The following is an 18,368-nucleotide window of genomic DNA, read 5'->3' on the forward strand; positions in this document are numbered from 1 at the left end:
GTTGGGGGAGGTGCAATTAAATAATGTTTAATAAGGTTTTGGTAAATTTGTAGCTGTGAGACTCTTTAGGTATAGGCACCATTATTCTGCATGTAATTTACGGCTAGTCACTCTATGTCGCTATATTATTTATTCTTGGCTTGTTTGCTGATGCTAATGTATCCAATGAAAGCTAGTAAAAATATTGAATGTGACCCATGTTTGACAAGGAGGGCTGCCCTACCTATGGATTTTAAAGCCTCCAAGAGCTCTTTGCCGAATGTGATAGTCTTTGTTTATTGAATGTGTCATTCCTCCTGGTCAAAAACCTCACTGATCCTGGATTAATTTTGCTTGTTTTTACAGGTGACCTGTAACAGCTTCACCATTAGTGATGGGGAGATGCAGGACGTTGGTGTTGGCCTGTTTCCCAGGTAATACATACAGCTGCTTCATTCACAGTGGTTACATTGAGTATTTAAGTTCCTTTGGTAGCCAGAGGGGCTTATCAGAAGAAAACTACTTCCACTGTTCAATTACAAGGAAATGAAAGGTGGGGGAGAAAAAATAATTTGGTTTAGAACATGTTTTCAGAATGCCTCAGTACCAGTTGAAGAAATTATTTATATAGGTTGAGACTGATGGCTTTTTGTTTAAGTAAAGCATGTGGTTTTCACTAAGGATGGAAACAAGTTAAAAGCTGTAACTTAGAGCCTTCGTTTATATTTCTGTCCCCTAAAAAGGCCATGGTAACATAAGCAGAAAGAAGGAAATTAACTTTCATTCCTTACCTTAACGGTTAGACTTTAGCACAGCTGGAAACTTGTGTCAAGTGTTCTTACAATTCCCCTAAATTAGTAGTAGTGCTTAGTTTCATATATCCGGTTTCTTCACCCTTTCTAAATATCTTAAATATAATGTTTTTTTATTGTTCAAAAAATTATTTATTTAAAAAAAGTAATCTAAGGGACATGGATCCAATCTACAACCCCCCCCCAAAAAAATTTCTCCTTTAGAATATTTGACTGAATAATGATAATGCTTTATAAATCTCTTCGAGTTATATTTACCCATATACAGTGCTCTGATAAAGTATTTTGCCCAATTTCTTGTCTATTTATTAGACAAAGAAAACACAAAATGCAGTTTTAACTTTCATGTATAGGGGGGGAGCTATCCGACCCTACCTGGCCCTATGTAAAAAAGTAATTAACCCCTTAGATTCTAAATTTAATTGATATATATGGGTTCAAAATTCCTCCAAAAGTGCATTGAGTAAAGAACTACAAGCCTCACTTGCCTAAATTTTAAGTTAAAGTCTGTGTTCACGATCCACAATAAAAAAGAGACTGTGCAAAAATGTCATCCATGGGAGAGTTACAAGGCAAAACTGTTGACCAAAAAGGCTTGTCTCACATTTGCTTCAAGACTTTTGGGATAATATTATGTGGACTGATAAGGGTGTTAGCCTTACATCTACGGTAAAGCTAACACAGCATTCCACAACAAGAACATCATGCCAACAGTCAAGCACGGTGATGGTAGTGTGATGGTCTGGGGCTACTTTGCTGCTTCAGTTCCTGGGCGACTTGCCATAATTTGTGAAACCAAAATGTCTGGCCATCGGATTGTGACCTAAAGCTCAAGTGCATTTGGGTTACACATCACGGCAAAGATCCGAAACACACAAGCAAGTCCACCTCTGAATGACTCAAAAGAAACAAAATGAAGCTTTTGGAGTGGTCTAATTCTTATAACGTTCTCACATAAAAAGGCAGTTCTTGCTGAAAAACCCATTCAATGTGGCTGAATAAAAAATAATTTTGCCAAGAAGAGTGGGCCAAAGATTCTCAAGAATTTCCTCCACAGCTATGTTGGCAGTTATCACAAATGATTGATTGCAGTTTTTGGGACAGTTATGCCAATATTTTACTCCTATATGCAAGTAGTCTAATGACTCTATTAAATATAATTATATTTTTAGAATAAATTATGTGCTCAAATTACATCTACACGGTTTCATTACACATGTTACTTGTATTCTTGTATTTGGAGGATCAGTTGCACACAGAAATTTTGAAGGATTAACTCTCTCATGTAGATATTTGTTTTTGATGTATGGAGGCTCCCAATGTGTGACAGACTGTTTTAGCAGAAACATTTAGTGCTATAAAAATGTCATAGCTAGCAAATATTCTGAGCTCCTAGAAAAGAGAAATATCGGGCAGAAGGATTTTAGTCCTAAAGAGAGAAACTTTACACCCTCTGAGCCCTTTATGTGTAGTCTAATGGAGAAGCTATGTGTTCAATATCATATCATATCATTGTGGGTTATTACTTGAAGCAGATTGTTTGTGTATTGTTATCACTTAGTTGAAGAACAGATCAAATTGAATGACCAGTATATGCTGAAATCCAGGTTATTCCAAATGGCTCACATACATTCTCCAGCAACCGTATGTGCTGTTGATGGGACAGATCTTTCACCTGTTCCTTCAATATCTTATAATTTGATACCTGAACTTCTAAGGGAGGCATGTCTTCCAAATGTCCCTCTTCTGTAGGGACGCTCTCTCGCTGTTTCTCTTTTTTTTTTTTCTATCCCTAATGGCACAACATCATGCAAAGAGAAAATGATGTGTGTATGTATATATATATATATATATATATATATATATTTATATCAGAGGTCAGAGGAATATGGGCTGACTGGCTCGGGATGACAGAAAGGCAACAGTAACTCAAATAACCACTCGTTACAACCAGGGTATGCAGAATACCATCTCTGAACGCACAACACATCAAACCTTGAAGCAGATGGGCTACAGTAGCAGAAGACCACACCGGGTGCCACTCCTGTCAGCTAAGAACAGGAAACTGAGGCTACAATTCGAACAGGCTCACCAAAATTGGACAATGGAAGACTGGAAGAACGTTGCCTGGTCTGATGAGTCTCAATTCCAGCTGCGACATTCAGATGGCAGGGTCAGAATTTGGCATAAACAACATGAAAGCATGGATCCATCCTAACTTGTATTAATGGTTCAGGCAGGTGGTGGTGTAATGGTGAGGGGGACATTTTCTTGGCACACTCTGGGCCCCTTAGTACCAATTGAGCATTGTTTAAATGAAACAGCCTACCTGAGTTGCTGAATATGTCCATCACTTTATGACCACAGTGTACCCATCTTCTGATGGCTACTTACAGCAGGATAATGCACCATGTCACAAAGCTCACATCATCTCCAACTGGTTTCTTGAACATGACAATGAGTTCACTGTACTCCAATGGCCTCCAGAGTCTGCAGCTACTGTGTAATGCCATTATGTCCATATGGACCAAAATCTCTAAGGAATGGATCCAAGGCACCGAGGCATTGATGGCTTTTTTTCTACCTGTGTTAAAGAGCCATTCAAAAAGACTAAATATAAATAAAAATATTTTCAAAAACTACATATTTTTTAAATATATATACATATATATACAGTATCTCACAAAAGTGAGTACACCCCTCACATTTTTGTAAATATTTTATTATATCTTTTCATGTGACAAAACTGAAGAAATGACACTCTGCTGCAATGTAAAGTAGTGGGTGCACAGCCTGTTTGCTGTTCCCTTAAAAATAACTCGACACACAGCCATTAATGTCTAAACCTTGGCAACAAAAGTGAGTACACCCCTAAGTGAAAATGTCTAAATTGGGCCCAATTAGCCATTCCCCTCCCCGGTCTCATGTGACTCGTTAGTGTTACAAGGTCTCAAGTGTGAATAGGGAGCAGGTGTGTTAAATTTGGTGTTATTGCTCTCACACTGTCTCATACTGGCCACTGGACGTTCAACATGGCACCTCATGGCAAAGAACTCTGAAAAAACAATTGTTGCTCTACATAAAGATGGCCTAGGCTATAAAAAGATTGCCAAGACCCTGAAACTGAGCTGCAGCACGGTGGGCAAGACCATACAACGGTTTCACAGGACAGGTTCCACTCAGAACAGGCCTGGCCATGGTCGACCAAAGACGTTGAGTGCACATGCTCAGCGTCATATGCAAAGAGTGCTGCCAGCATTGCTGCAGAGGTTGAAGGGGTGGGGGGTCAGCATGTCAGTGCTCCGACCATATGCCGCACACTGCATCAAATCAGAAGGAAGACTCTTCTAAAGATGATGCACAAGAAAGCCTGCAAACAGTTTGCTGAAGACAAGCAGACTAAGGACTTGGGTTATTGGAACCATGGCCTGGGGTCCGATGAGAACAAGATAAACTTATTTGGTTCAGATGGTGTCAAGCGTGTGTGGCGGCAACCAGGTGAGGAGTACAAAGACAAGTGTGTCTTGCCTACAGTTAAGCATGGTGGTGGGAGTGTCATGGTCTGGGCCTGCATGAGTGTTGCCGGCACTGGGGAGTTACAGTTCATTGAGGGGACCATAAATGCCAACATGTACTGTGACATACTGAAGCAAAGCATGATCCCCTCCCTTCCGAGACTGGGCCGCAGGGCAGTATTCCAACATAACGACCCCAAACACACCTCCAAGACGACCACTGCCTTGCTAAAGAAGCTGAGGGTAAAGGTGATGGACTGGCAAAGCATGTCTCCAGACTTAAACCCTATTGAGCATCTGTGGGGCATCCTCAAATGGAAGGAGGCGGAGCGCAAGGTCTCTAAAATCCACCAGCTCCATGATATCGCCATGGAGAAGTGGAAACTCTGGTGAACTCCATGCCCAAGAGGGTTAAGACAGTGCTGGAAAATAATGATGGCCACACAAAATATTGACACTTTGGGCCCAATTTGGAAATTTCCACTTAGGGGTGTACTCACTTTTGTTGCCAAGGTAAGGGAACAGCAAATTTACACTGTTATACAGGCTGTACACTCACTACTTTACATTATAGCAGAGTGTCATTTCTTCAGTGACATGAAAAGATATAATAAAATATTTACAAAAATGTGGGGGGGTGCTCACTTTTGTGAGATACTGTATAAGCTTTACTTATAGTTAAATAGAAACACAAGTTTTGAAGCCCACTGTGCTTCATGGCAAAACCTCTATACTTCTTCTACACAATTTGTTCCTTAGCAGGTCTTGAAATTGGTAAATGTTGCAACAACAACAATAATATGCTTCCAATTATGCTTGTTTTTATTTTATTTTTTTTTGGTGATGTTTAAGCCACACCCCTTGTTGATGACATCATTTGGCGCCATTTTAGACATTTCAAACTGTATAAAAACATTCAATGTATCAGGAGCCTTTCTACACACTCTGAGGAAGCCTGTGCTAGGCGAAACGCGTTTGTGTGTTATTTTATATTAACCTTTTGTTGGTTTTTATTGGTTTTTATTACCAAAAGTTTAAAATAAATAAGTTTTTTTAAAAACTATTTTATCTTGCTCCTGGACCTTTTTTAATTTACAAAACAGAATACCTTGTCAGCCACCACTATATCCTTGGTGGGGATTTTACCACCTATGCGCTGAGGAGTGAGCAATTCTATCATTGCTCACCAAAAAGGAACTGCAGACACTCCAGACTGCGGCTAAAGAAATTCCAAAGCAAGGATTATACCACCTAAATGCACATCTTGGGGCTAATTGAAGAAACCCATATTACAGAGTGCTGCCAAAGAAATCTTTAAGGCAAGGATTATATCGCCCAAGCGCATACTTTGGGGCTAACTGAAGAAGCCCCCACCAAATGTGAGTAGCCCCTTGTGGCCTTCATTTTATAAAAAATAAGTTTTAAGAGACATATTGCACTATTGTGTTTCCTCTTTCTTTCATATATTCACATCCGTGAGAGCGCAGCCACTAACCCCCTTGTGAACTACTCTACCTGTCCAAGCCAAGAAGAGGAAACCTTGGCAAGTGGTTCTGCTGCTACATGTACAATAACATTATTTTTTTTATTATTTTTTTTTCATTTGTTTTTTAAAAAAATAGCTTTTAGCATTTTTATCCTACCCCTTTTAAGTTGCAACAACAACAGATGACATATTAAACCATGTCATGATGTATTCTACAAAAATAAAGCCAAAATGGAGAAACCATTCGGGAAAAACTAAGTACACCTTTACTGCTTCCATAACAATTAAGATGCTAAGTAGCAGACATGTGCTGCTAATGAAATGCCCTTGATTAATTGGGCTCATGTCCTGGCACTGGGCAGCTTTTCGAAAATGTAAACTGTCTTCCATACCAAGCACACCCTTGGAGTGCACATGGAACACATGGAGAGGAGAGCTGACATACTTTCCATGCTTGCACTGATGCTTATGTGTAAGTTGCGCTACAATATCAATGTGTGTTCTGGCGATTTGTAAACTATCGAGATTAACCACAGACGATGGTAACTGACATTATCTGGAGCACTGAAACTCTGGGGTTTCCTCTCTCTCATTCTTTTTTCTTTCCTCCTTTTGCTCCTGTTTCCTCATCTCTCTCCCCTCCATTATATTTTTTCTCGTATTCTTTTCCCTGCTCGATTTTTACCTCATCAATCCTTTTTCCCTTTTTTTCTCCATTTTCTTTTCTTCTCCTTTCTCTCCTTTTATTTCTTTTCTTTTTTCACAGTTTCCTCTAGCTCCTCATCCATTTCTCTCATCTCCCCTTTTCTTTCTTGTGTTTCACCGCATTTAATTGTATAGCTAGTATTTGGACAGGTGTAGTCACACAAGCTTAAATAGAAACATACAGTAGCTCTACAATAAGCTGTATATTTTGTTCTGCTCCTTATATGTAAAATGTAGAATAATTCCTAGAAGACACAGAGCCTCAAAAATAAGTATTAGAACTTAAAATGTAAACAATACAAGAACGGCAATCTGTTCTGCTCCATTTTTCTAGTTTAAATCTCACATTTCTGCAAAATTAAGATGTCTTGAGGTGAAAGACCACACTACTAACATGATTTTTTAAATATATTCTTAAATGGTAATCTCTCCATATTGTTCTACAAAATTTGACAATCTGTAGGTGAAATGAAAGTTTTTACTATTTGATAAGCCTTAGTGAAATAAGCACCTATATAATAACTATCATTTTTGTGTTACTGTTTGTATTATTATTATTACTATTATTATTATTTAACTGCTGCAAACATTTTTCTTTAGACAGCAAATACCTTGAGCACTATCCAGCAAGACATTTGGTTGACAGTCGTAGCAGAAACTATATATAATATAATTTTACTTACTTGGCACACTAAAATGCAGCTACATATTAAGTTGTATCCATTTCATTTAAGGTATTGTTTTATTTAGATATTTCAAACTTCGTAAGACTTGTTTTGTTAGTGGCATTTTGGGCACTCAGATCTAGTCTTCTGTTTTCACACCATTTTAAACTGTTGGAAAATATTATTTAAAAGCAGGCAATAAAATGCTAAGCCAACCAAGGAATGGAGGTCAGATTAACCACTAAAAGTATTATGTTTTTATATAAAGAAACAGAAAGTGTGATATAATGACATAAAAGTGGTTATTCATGTTGTTTTGAATAATAATAGTGTTTTCAGGTGACTGGTCAGGGGTAGCTCTTGCAGTATTGTTGTAGTAACTTATAGTATTTGTAAAATTTATGTTGTATTATAGACAAGTCACATTAATCAAAAACACACAGAGTATGGTATAATAGCCTGCAGACTGCAGCTGGTAATTTGAAAAGAGTACTGACCTTGTCAAAATGTAATAATAAGGAATCTATATTACATTTGTATCAAAATGAAAAAGATTGCAGCATTGTAGAGAGGGGGTCCAATGGAAAAATACTTTCCCCTAAAGCATAAAATACAATGCTGTATAAAATAATGTAGGTTGACATTCACATAAACCTGGTTTTATCTTGTTTTGTTCCCATAAACTTCCTCTATTTGTAGACATGGAGGATGCAATTGCTGCCATGTGATGTTGTAGGGTCAGTTGCTAATAAAGTGCGTTCTTCCATAGACTTTCATTAGTCAGAGGGTCAAGCTGGAAGATTAAAACTAAGCAATGCTATTACTGTATTTGCTCTAAAAAAAATACCCCTTGTCTTATATTTTAACTCAAATAGAGGTCTGACTAAGATCCAGATCCCCCGCAGCGCTGCAGGGGACCTGGATCCTTCTTTATGGCAGCCGGTGAACGTCTGTCGCACTTCCTCTGGGGCACTTCCTCTGGGGCTTCTATGGCAGAGTGCCAGCGTGACATGACCTTCTGGTGCTCAGTCATAGAAGCCTAGCGGAAGTGCCGGAGAACTGGGTGAAATCAACAGCACTCATACTAAATGAAAAAGTAGAGCTTTTAAGGTTTTTTTTGCTAAAAAATGAATCAACGATCATTTATTGTTAAGATTTGGGGCTGGGGGGACTGTCATATGTGGACACTGATATTTTTCTGTTGTGAGAATAAGTCAATGTACCGTATTTGCTTGATTATAAGAAGACCCCCCCAAAATTAGAGAAAAGATTTACTAGTAAATATTCACATGTAAACTATTTTCATATTTAATAAAAACTATGATTGAGAAAAGTGCATTTTGTTTTTATTTCCTTTTATTTGCCCCCCAGAAATGCCTTATACCCCCTATATGTCACTCTGCCTCCCTGATATGCCACTCTGTTGCCAGATATGCCTTATACCCCCTATTTGCCACTATGCCCCCAGAAATGCCTTATACCCCCCATATACCACTTTTACCCTCCCCCGACTTACCAGTGCTTCCCTAGACTTGTCCCCCTTGCTTCGGATTCCTTGGTGTCTAGTGGGGCAGCCAGTGGAGGTTTGCGTGATACGCGCAGACAACCTGCCCTACTGCTGCCGGCACTTCCACCAGGGGTTCTATGAATGAGCACTGGAAGGTCATGTGATGCCGGCGCTCCATCATAGAAGCCCCGGAAGCAGCGGAGGTTGTCTTCATAATCGAGCAAATATGGTATTTTACACTACCCTTCAAAGGTTTGTGGTAACCTATCTGTTATCATGGAAAACAAGGACATTCTTAACTGTGCTAACATAATTGCAAAATAGGTTTTCTAATGATTAAATAGCCTTTAAAACTTAAACTTTGATTAACTAACCCAATGTGCCGTTGAAACACAGGAGTGGTTGCTGATAAAGGTCCTCTGTACGCTTATGATGGTATTCTGCTAAAATGAGCAGTTTACAGCTACATTAGTCATTTAAAACATTAACAATGTTATTTTAATGGACTAAATTTCCTTTTCTTTTTAAAACAAGGACATTCCTAAGTGACCCCAAACTTTTGAATGGTAGTGTGCATGGCCAGAACCAGTGGAGAACATGAAATAGGTCATGTTTGCACTTGGGATAACCAGAAATGTTCTGTGCTGAAGATGGAGCCACATGCAACCTATGTCAGATCCTGTATGTTATTCCTCCTCAATATTATTTCGGCACTCTTGATAAGTTTCTGGAAATATCAGTTGGTTCAGGCAGGGGGAATTGATAATGCTAGTTGTATAAACTATAGGTGAATCCATCCTAAGCATGTGCATGATCCGGTGTTTTTAAAAACCCAAATGTGTTTAAAAAAGGATGGAACAGAAAGGGACAGTGTCAAGAAGGTTGCACAATTTATGGACACAGTTTATGGACAAAGTGAAAGTGAGTGGTTGAGTTATCATTTGGAGTGGATGGATAAAAATATGTTTTTTCTTTTAATCTTGTTTATTTGTAAAACGAGTGGATTATGAAAATGTTGTGTACTTCAGTTAATTTGCAAGTCAGACATTTGTCCAGCTAATGCTAATTTTCTGCTGCACATTGGACAATGGCTTAAACCTCAACCTTTTTAATTTATTAAAATTGCTATATTTTAGGAAAAAATTATATATTGTTTTGTATCAATATATATATAATTTTTTGCAAAAGTAACGTTATGTTGATATTGCAGTTTAAATGCTTTTCAATACTATTTATATTTATACTGTGCTAAAATGCATTCTGGGCAGACTTGGGTTGACAGGTGTCTGTCTAAGTAACTTCTTCCTGTCTAGCTAAATTCTATATGCCCTTTCTGCTCTCTCTTTCAGCATGTCCCTGTTAAATCACAGTTGCGACCCAAACTGCGTTATTGCATTTGAAGGAAGATATCTCAACCTACGCACTGTCAGAGAAATCCCAAAGGGCGAAGAGGTACGGTAATTAACTTGTCCTCCTTCCCATCAGAGACACCTGGAAAGAGCAGTATCCACCCATATACATTGCTGAGCTGTTCTTCACCCTTTACTGTATAAATTACCTCTGGCTTCACATATCTCACAAGGAAAGGAAAGATCCATTAAGCTGTCTGTACCTGCTGCTTGGCTATCTGTGTCATTATTTGTCATAAATCACAGAGTGTCAAGATAAATTCCTGTGTGTTCTTCTCATACCTTATATCCTGGATACAGACAACACTTGACTGTTATTTTTTTTCTTTTAAACATATGAAAAAATACTTACTGGCGGAAAACACTGCTCACTTATTATTCCGAGAATACCCATCCAGTAATTTGTGCATTTCAGATGTTGCTAAGGTTGTAAATCTTCACATTTATAGAGAATGCAGGAAACTGGGAAATAGCATTTATGCTGCTTATTTCGTGCTTTCAAGTCATGTTTTTGCATGAAAGATCTTGGGTTCAAAACAAAGAGAACTTATTCATGCAGTAAAAAAACCTGTTCGTGTATTGTCGGAAAGGGTCATCTTTTAATCTGTGTTGTGCTATGTATCTGTAGTGGTTGTCCTTTAAAAAATCCTCAGGAAACTACTCTTACAGTATGCCATGAGCACACCTGGGATCTTCTGAGCTCCGGCTACCCAGAGCCTACCCTTGTGGGACGCTGATGTCGGTGGGCAGTCCCGTGATGTCAGTGGCCGTTCCCTTTGACGTTGGGGCGTTCACGTTGGGGGCGTTCCTGTTGACATTGGGGGCATTCCTGTTGATGCTGGGGGCACTCCGGCTGATGTCAGTGGGTGTTTCCACTGACATTGCGGGAAACACCCGCCACCCAGAGGATTGAGGTGTTGAAGCACTGCTTCACCCGGAGATCTCCGGGTCAAACCCGGAGAGTTCCCACGTATGGCCATGAGTATAATAGCATCAATAATACACATATTAAATGGCACTACACATAGATAGTATCTAAAATTGAGTTTTATTTGGGTACAGGAAATGGGTTCTGAGCATCGGGAGGGAATAACAGATTAAATCAATAAGAAATATCACATAAAAGGAGAAGTGAGTGATGAATATGGAGTTATGAATAAATGGAAAATGGACAAAGGGGGATGGTTTATGATGTGAAGAGTATATTAAGATAAAAAGTAAAGAAAAGAGAACATTTGGGTCATGTTTGAGAGACAATTAGACAACCACAAGAATGTATAAGTTCTAGTGTATTTTCTGCTTAAAAATGAACGTATCACTTTTTGTGGAGTCTGCCAGGGATGTAATAAAGCATTTCATATATCATTTGGGTTCTGAGACTTTGTCCAGTTTTAGTTTTCAAGAAGTTTTGGCAGACTTTAAAAACGCATTATTGTAAACTGCTTTAAGAAGATATCCTTGTCTTCATTTCAGGACTGTTTTAGGATTGCAAGCAGATAAGCACCTAGTCAGCTATTAAGGCAATAGGTTTACTCCAGTGCTGCACAATTCAAGCTCTAAAGGTCAGCAAACATACCAAAACCTTTCAATATGCAAGCTTCAGCACAGGTATATCAATTAAAAGTTCATTAAACTACTTTTTAGGAAAGGATACACAGAATTCCTGGCCTGTTTGCAGTTCTGCTTTATTCACTTCATAATGGAATGAGTTAAGGGTTAACTTAATTGACCAGACTTGACTTAAGTTTGCATGCCCTCACCCTGTATCCTCCAATGATTATAAAAAAAACACCTTTGGTTGCTGGTGCATGGGAGTATCTAAACATTATCCTGCACGCTTAGTCCTATATTAGAATCCGTCAGTGTTATCTAACTTAACTATAAACATCTATTGTTGGAATCTAGATTGCCAGCAAAATCATATTTTCTATTTGGACAACCAAAAATGCCTCAAAGTTTTTTATTTTCTAAACTTAAATGCATTGGTGTATCCAAATTGTGTCTTCAACTTATTTCATTTGGAAAGGAATTGCACAAACAAAAGCAAACAGAACCTTTAACTTACTCTCATCTCATGTTTGCTTGTATGAAGCCTGATTAATATTCTGAAACACACATCTGTAGCATATTAAGCCTTATGTTCCGCAGAACCATTTCTCCACTAATGCAAGTCCTTAATGGATCGTTTTTCTTTTCCAGAGAATACAATTATGTTGTGTTGGAAGTTTCAAAGTTTCCCTGCAATTGTTCACTTTCTCTGTTTATCACTGATCAACATAGCTTCTTGTGTGTGAGCATGCATGTGTACTTGTGTGTGTGAGCATGCATGTGTACGTGTGTATGTGTGTGCGTATGCATGTGTCCCTAAATTAAAATCAATATACACGATCAGCCATAACAGTATGACCACTGATGCTGAATAACAGTGAATAACACTAATAATCTTGTTATCATGGAACCTGTGAGTGGGTGGGGATATATTAGACAGAAAGTGAACATTTTGTCCTCAAAGTTGATGTGTTAGAAGGAGGAAAAATGGGCAAGCGTAAGGATCTGAGTGACTTTGACAAGGGCCAATTTGTGATGGTTAGACGACTGGGTGAGAGCATCTCCAAAACTGTAGCTCTTGTGGGATGTTCCAGGTCTGCAGTGGTCACTACCTATCAAAAATGGTCCAAGGACGGAAAAGTGGTGAACCAGCGACAGGGTCATGGACGGCCAAGGCTCATTAATTCACATGGGGGCTTAGGCTGGCCCATGTGGCCAAATCCAACAGACGAGCTACTGTAGCTCAAAATGCTGAAAAGGTTCTGATAGAAAGGTGTCAAAACACACAGCGCATGGCAGTTTGTTGTATATGGGGCTGCATATCTGCAGACCAGACAGGGTGAAAATGCTGACCAGTGTCCACTGCCAAAAGCACCTACAATGGGCACATGAGCATAAAAACTGGACCACAGAGCAATAAAAGAAGGTGGCCTGCTCTGATGAATCACATTTTATTTTACATCACGGGGATGGCCGGGTGCATGTGCATCACTTACCTGGAGAACACATGGCACCAGGATGCACTAAAGGCAAGCTGGTGGATGCAGTGCAATGCTTTGGGCAATGGGAAACCCTGCCATTCATGTGGATGTTACTTTGACACGTACTTAAGCATTGTTGCAGACCCTGTTTCCCCCCTCTGAATGGACACAATATTACCTGATGGCATTGGCCTCTTTCACCAGGATAATGTGTCCTGCCACAAAGCAAAATTGGTTCAGGGATGGTTTGAGAGTTCAAGGTGTTAACTTGGCCTCCAAATTCCCCAGATCTCAATCCAATCAAGAATCTGTGGGATGCAGATTCTGTTAATGCAGTTACCATAGATTATAGTTCACTAGGGACTTTTGAAGAATTTTATACCACATGCACTATAACACTATGATGTATGTTTCTACATGAAAGCTGTTCATTTGATAACCAAGTATGAAACTAAAACTTGCGTTGCCCTGAATTCATGTAATTAGAAACACTAACGTAGCAGTCTTTGCTAATTTACACAGTCAAAACTGAAATCTAGTTTTGGATGAATTACATTAACATATGTTTAGTACTTCATGTTTTCTTAATTATTGTTGGATGTTTTTGTAGCTATTACATGTATTTGACTAATTGAATACACATTTTTTTTCTCATAATGTTAACCACCAAAATTATAAAATAAAACAATAACATCATTAATAAAAACATTCATCTTTAGAACACAGTCTATATTCATATATATGTGGTGGTCCGTATTGACTTTAAAATTTAATAAAGGCACTGTCTTGTTTAAATGTGAATATGACCTTCAAGTAGCATAAGGTATAATAATTAAATGCACTTAAAGCAATATGGATTTTAAATATAACACACTTAGCATATACATCTGTATTGTGTCACGACCGCTTACACAATGGCGCACACCGCAGGAGTTGTTCTGCCCAGAACCCAACCACCAAAGGAAACCCTTGGTGACAGGGAGCTGGGACTTAGATGATCCCAACAGTGAGGAGGCCAGGTGCAAGCGGATAATAATAGGAATGAGTTGGATGCAAGGGTATGAACAGCAAACGCAGAAGCCAGGAGCCAATACAGCAACGCCAGGGAAATAACGGTCAGGATGGTCAGAGAAGCCGGGTCAAAACACGAAAGCGGGAAGTCCTACAAGCCGGGTCAGCAACAGAGAGAGTAGTCCTACAAGCCGGGTCAGCAACAGAGCGGGTAGTCAGACGAGCCAAAACTGGAAACCAGGAGACACAGGATACGGTACAGAATAGTCAGGCAAAGGATGGTTAGGCAGGCAAAGGGTCAAAAATCCGGAGATACTCAGAGAACAAATGACAGGAATCAACAGCAAGACCACAACAGGGTATCAGACAAAGCATATCCGGGGTATTTAAAACCGGTGCCAAATCACAGGCTCCGCCCCCCAGCCCGTGACACAGAAGCACTGGAGGATCTCCCAGAACCCCGCCTCTGAAGCAGACCTGCCGCACCTCCTCCATACTACCAGGAGGAATAGCACCGGACCGAGCGCGGGTAAGTACCAGATGCTGGGAGTCACTGCTTCGCCAGGCAGTATGATGCCTGGCAGAAGCAAGAATCCTAACTCCAGACCTCCGTCCTCGATGCCGGTGGTTGGACTCCCGACCACCCGCATCGAAGGGGTTAATGGATACCCCTGGAAACCGCGCGAGCAGTAACGAAGGGGTGACATTACCCCCCTCTCGAGGGCTGGCCACAGGCCGATCTATCCTGGGTTTATCAGGAAATTTCGAATAGAACCTACGGAGCAAAGCAGAAACATGAAGATCCCAATGAGAAACCCAGGACCTCTCCTTCGGACCATAACCTTTCCAATGGACCAGGTAATAAACAGAGTTACGGATTCTTTTAGCATCGAGAATAGATTGGACCTCATATTCTTCTTGAGACTCCACCAATATAGCACGGGGACGAGGAGTATACTTAGCGAACTTATTAGAAACAAGAGGTTTAAGGAGAGAAACATGGAACGTACGCGGAACCCTGAGAGACGAAGGGAGAACCAATTGGTAAGTAACCGGATTAATCTTACGAACATGTATCTAGGAGCCAACTTCATGGAAGGTACCCTGAGCTTAAAGTTCTTGGTTGACAGCCAGACTCTATCGCCCACCGAATATGAGGGAGCTAGGCGACGATGACGATTGGCCTGGAGTCTATAAACATCAGCGGCAAATGTACAGACTTCCACAAGGAGGGCAATTGCCTGACATAATGGTCAATCGCTGGGATGGGGGAAGTGTCAAAAGAATCAGGTAACACCGCAGGGTGGAAACCATAGGTACAAAAGAACGGGGAAACTTTGGAGGCTTCATGAACTGAATTATTCCTGGCAAACTCAGCCCAGGGCAATAGTTGAGACCAATCATCCTGATGATCCCCCACAAACAGTCTAAGAAATTGCTCAAGAGATTGGTTGGTTCTCTCAGAAATACCATTAGATTGAGGGTGGTATGGGGAGGAAAAGGCCAAAGCTATATTTATGGATTTACAAAAGGTCCTCCAAAACAAGGCTGTAAATTGAACCCCCCTATCAGATACAATTTTCTGAGGAACACCATGAAGACAAACTATTTCCCTGATAAAAATAGGTACTAGGTCAGGGGCAAAAGGCAGCTTAGCGAGCGGCACAAAATGAGCCATCTTGGAGAAGCGATTGACGACAACGAAAATTACGGTATTGCCTGCGGATGGAGGCAACTCTACAATAAAATCCATTGCCAAGTGAGACCAAGGGCGCGACGGAACAGATAATGGAAGCAGGAGACCCATAGGTCTTGAATGGGAACCCTTGGCTGTAGCACAAGGAATACAGGCGGCGACAAATTGCTTACAATCTTTATCTATCGTAGGCCACCAAAATTTCCTCCCAATAATCTCCTTGGTACGCTAAGCACAAGGATGACCCGAAGGCAGAGACGCATGTACCCAACGTAACACCTCTTCCCTATAAGCCTCGGGCACGAACAAGGTGTTGACAGGCCACTTGCTGTGAACTAGGACCCTAGACTGTACCTTAAGAAGACGGGTATGTTGTGTAGAAGTCACGCGAGTAGTAACAGAATCAATGATCTGAGAGGGAGCTAAAATGGGTTCAGGAGGGGTTGTAGTGTTAGTGACAGCGTCAAATTGTCTAGACAGAGCATCAGCTTTGATATTCTTAGAACCAGGTCGATAAGAAATAACAAACTGAAACCTGGAGAGAAAAAGTGACCATCTTGCTTGCCGAGGATTGAGACGTTTGGCCCTACTTAAATATTCTAAATTTTTGTGATCGGTCAATATAGTAATAGGATTCCTGGCCCCCTCGAGGAGATGTCTCCACTCCTGAAGGGCCATAATGATGCCCAAAAGTTCACGATTCCCTACGTCATAATTTGATTCCGCCAGGGAGAATTTCTTGGAAAAAAAAGCACAGGGATAAAGTTTATCATGAAATTCCCTTCTTTGGGATAATACTGCTCCGACCCCTATTTCAGAGGCGTCTACTTCAATCACAAATGGCTTAGAAACAGGATGTCTTAAAGCGGGAGCAGCGGCGAAAGCCAGTTTTAACTGAGAAAATGCACAAACAGCTTCTTCTGACCAATTGCGACAATCGGCTCCCTTCTTGGTCATGCAAGTGAGAGGTGCAACAATTTTAGAAAAATTATGAATTAATTTTCTGTAGTAATTGGCGAACCCCAAAAATCTCTGGAGGGGCTTAAGGGCCTGAGGTTGAGGCCAGTCAGAGATCGCAGATGGTTTCTGTGGGTCCATCTCGAAACCAGAGGCTGATATAATGTAACCCAAAAATGACACTTTCGGAACTTCGAATACACATTTCTCTAATTTAGCATACAGACGATTCTGACGAAGGCGTTGAAGCACAATGCGGACATGTCTACGCTGTGAGGACAAATCGGGAGAGTGGATCAATATGTCGTCTAAATAGACTATGACGAATTGCAAGGAGATGTCTCTGAAAATGTCATTAATAAATTCTTGAAAGACCGCAGGCGCATTACAGAGTCCGAACGGCATTACAGTGTATTCATAATGCCCCATGCGGGTGTTAAACGCAGTCTTCCATTTGTTCCCCTCACGTATACGAATGAGATTATAGGCCCCTCTGAGATCTAATTTAGTGACGATGATAGAACCCCGAAGTCTGTCAAACAGTTGTGGAATGAGGGGTAACGGATACTTATTCTTTATCGTAATTTGATTCAGTCCACGATAGTCAATACATGGTCTTAAACCGCCATCCTTTTTAGTTACAAAGAAAAAACCCGCCCCTGCCGGAGAGGTAGATTTCCTAATGAAACATTTCATTAGGTTCTCTTTAATGTAGTATTCCAATGCACGTGATTCAGGCAAAGATAAAGGGTAAGTACGTCCCCTAGGAGGAATGGTGCCTGGGAGAAGCTCAATGGGACAGTCGTAGGAACGGTGAGGAGGTAGAACCTCCGCTTGTTTCTTATCAAACACGTCCGTATAGGAGTGGTATGCCCAAGGTACGAAGGAGGAGGAAACCGTAGAAACAGGCGCATCTTTAATCGTGATGTTGGAGAGGCAGGAATGAACACAATTAGGACCCCAAGCCAGGATATCACCAGTCTGCCAGCCAATTGACGGACTATGGGTACGAAGCCAGGGCAGACCCAACACTACTGGACATCTGGGAGATAAAATAACATGAAATCGCATAGATTCTTGATGCAGTAAAGCCACGGAGAACAGAAGGGGACAGGTTTGCAGAGTAATACACGAAGGGTGTAGAGGTCTACCATCAATAGCCGTAACAGCGATAGGAGAGAATACTTGTAGAAGCGGAATCTGATGCAGACGAACGAAGGTTTGATCAATGAAGGAGCCGGCAGCCCCCGAATCAATCATGGCAAAAGTAGAAATTTTCTTTTTATTCCATTCCAAGGAAACAGGAACTAGCAAACAGTCATTAGAAGGAGCTGAACAGACCTCACCCAGACAAGGCTCCTTTACTTGAACTGGGTGCGGAAGTTTTCCGGTTTCTTAGGACAGTTACGAACAAAATTACCCTTTAATCCACAGTATAAACAGAGTCCCTCAGTTCTGCGGCGGAACTTTTCAGCAGACGTCAGTTTGGTGGCTCCCAGTTGCACAGGTTCTTCAGTAGATGAACTCACGGTATTAGGGCCTGAGAGGGACTCAGCTGGCGTAGAGCGATAGAAGACACGTTCAACTCTTTTGGCTT

At 40.6% G+C, this 18,368-nt stretch overlaps 1 protein-coding gene across 1 annotated transcript in view; it reads left to right on the forward strand.

Moving 5' to 3' along the window:
• LOC149289848 (histone-lysine N-methyltransferase SMYD3-like) overlaps positions 1 to 18,368 on the forward strand; it is a 359,885-nt gene that overhangs the window by 268,386 nt on the left and 73,131 nt on the right. The window contains exons 6-7 of the mRNA XM_089490127.1: positions 346 to 413; positions 10,019 to 10,121. Coding sequence (XP_089346253.1) covers positions 346 to 413; positions 10,019 to 10,121 — 171 coding nt within the window. The remainder of the gene's footprint in view (positions 1 to 345; positions 414 to 10,018; positions 10,122 to 18,368) is intronic.

This window comes from Sceloporus occidentalis, unplaced genomic scaffold (assembly GCF_023333645.1).
Source record: "Sceloporus occidentalis isolate IW3139 unplaced genomic scaffold, rSceOcc1.0.p SCAF_42, whole genome shotgun sequence".
In the NCBI taxonomy this organism is placed as follows: Eukaryota; Metazoa; Chordata; class Lepidosauria; order Squamata; family Phrynosomatidae; genus Sceloporus; species Sceloporus occidentalis.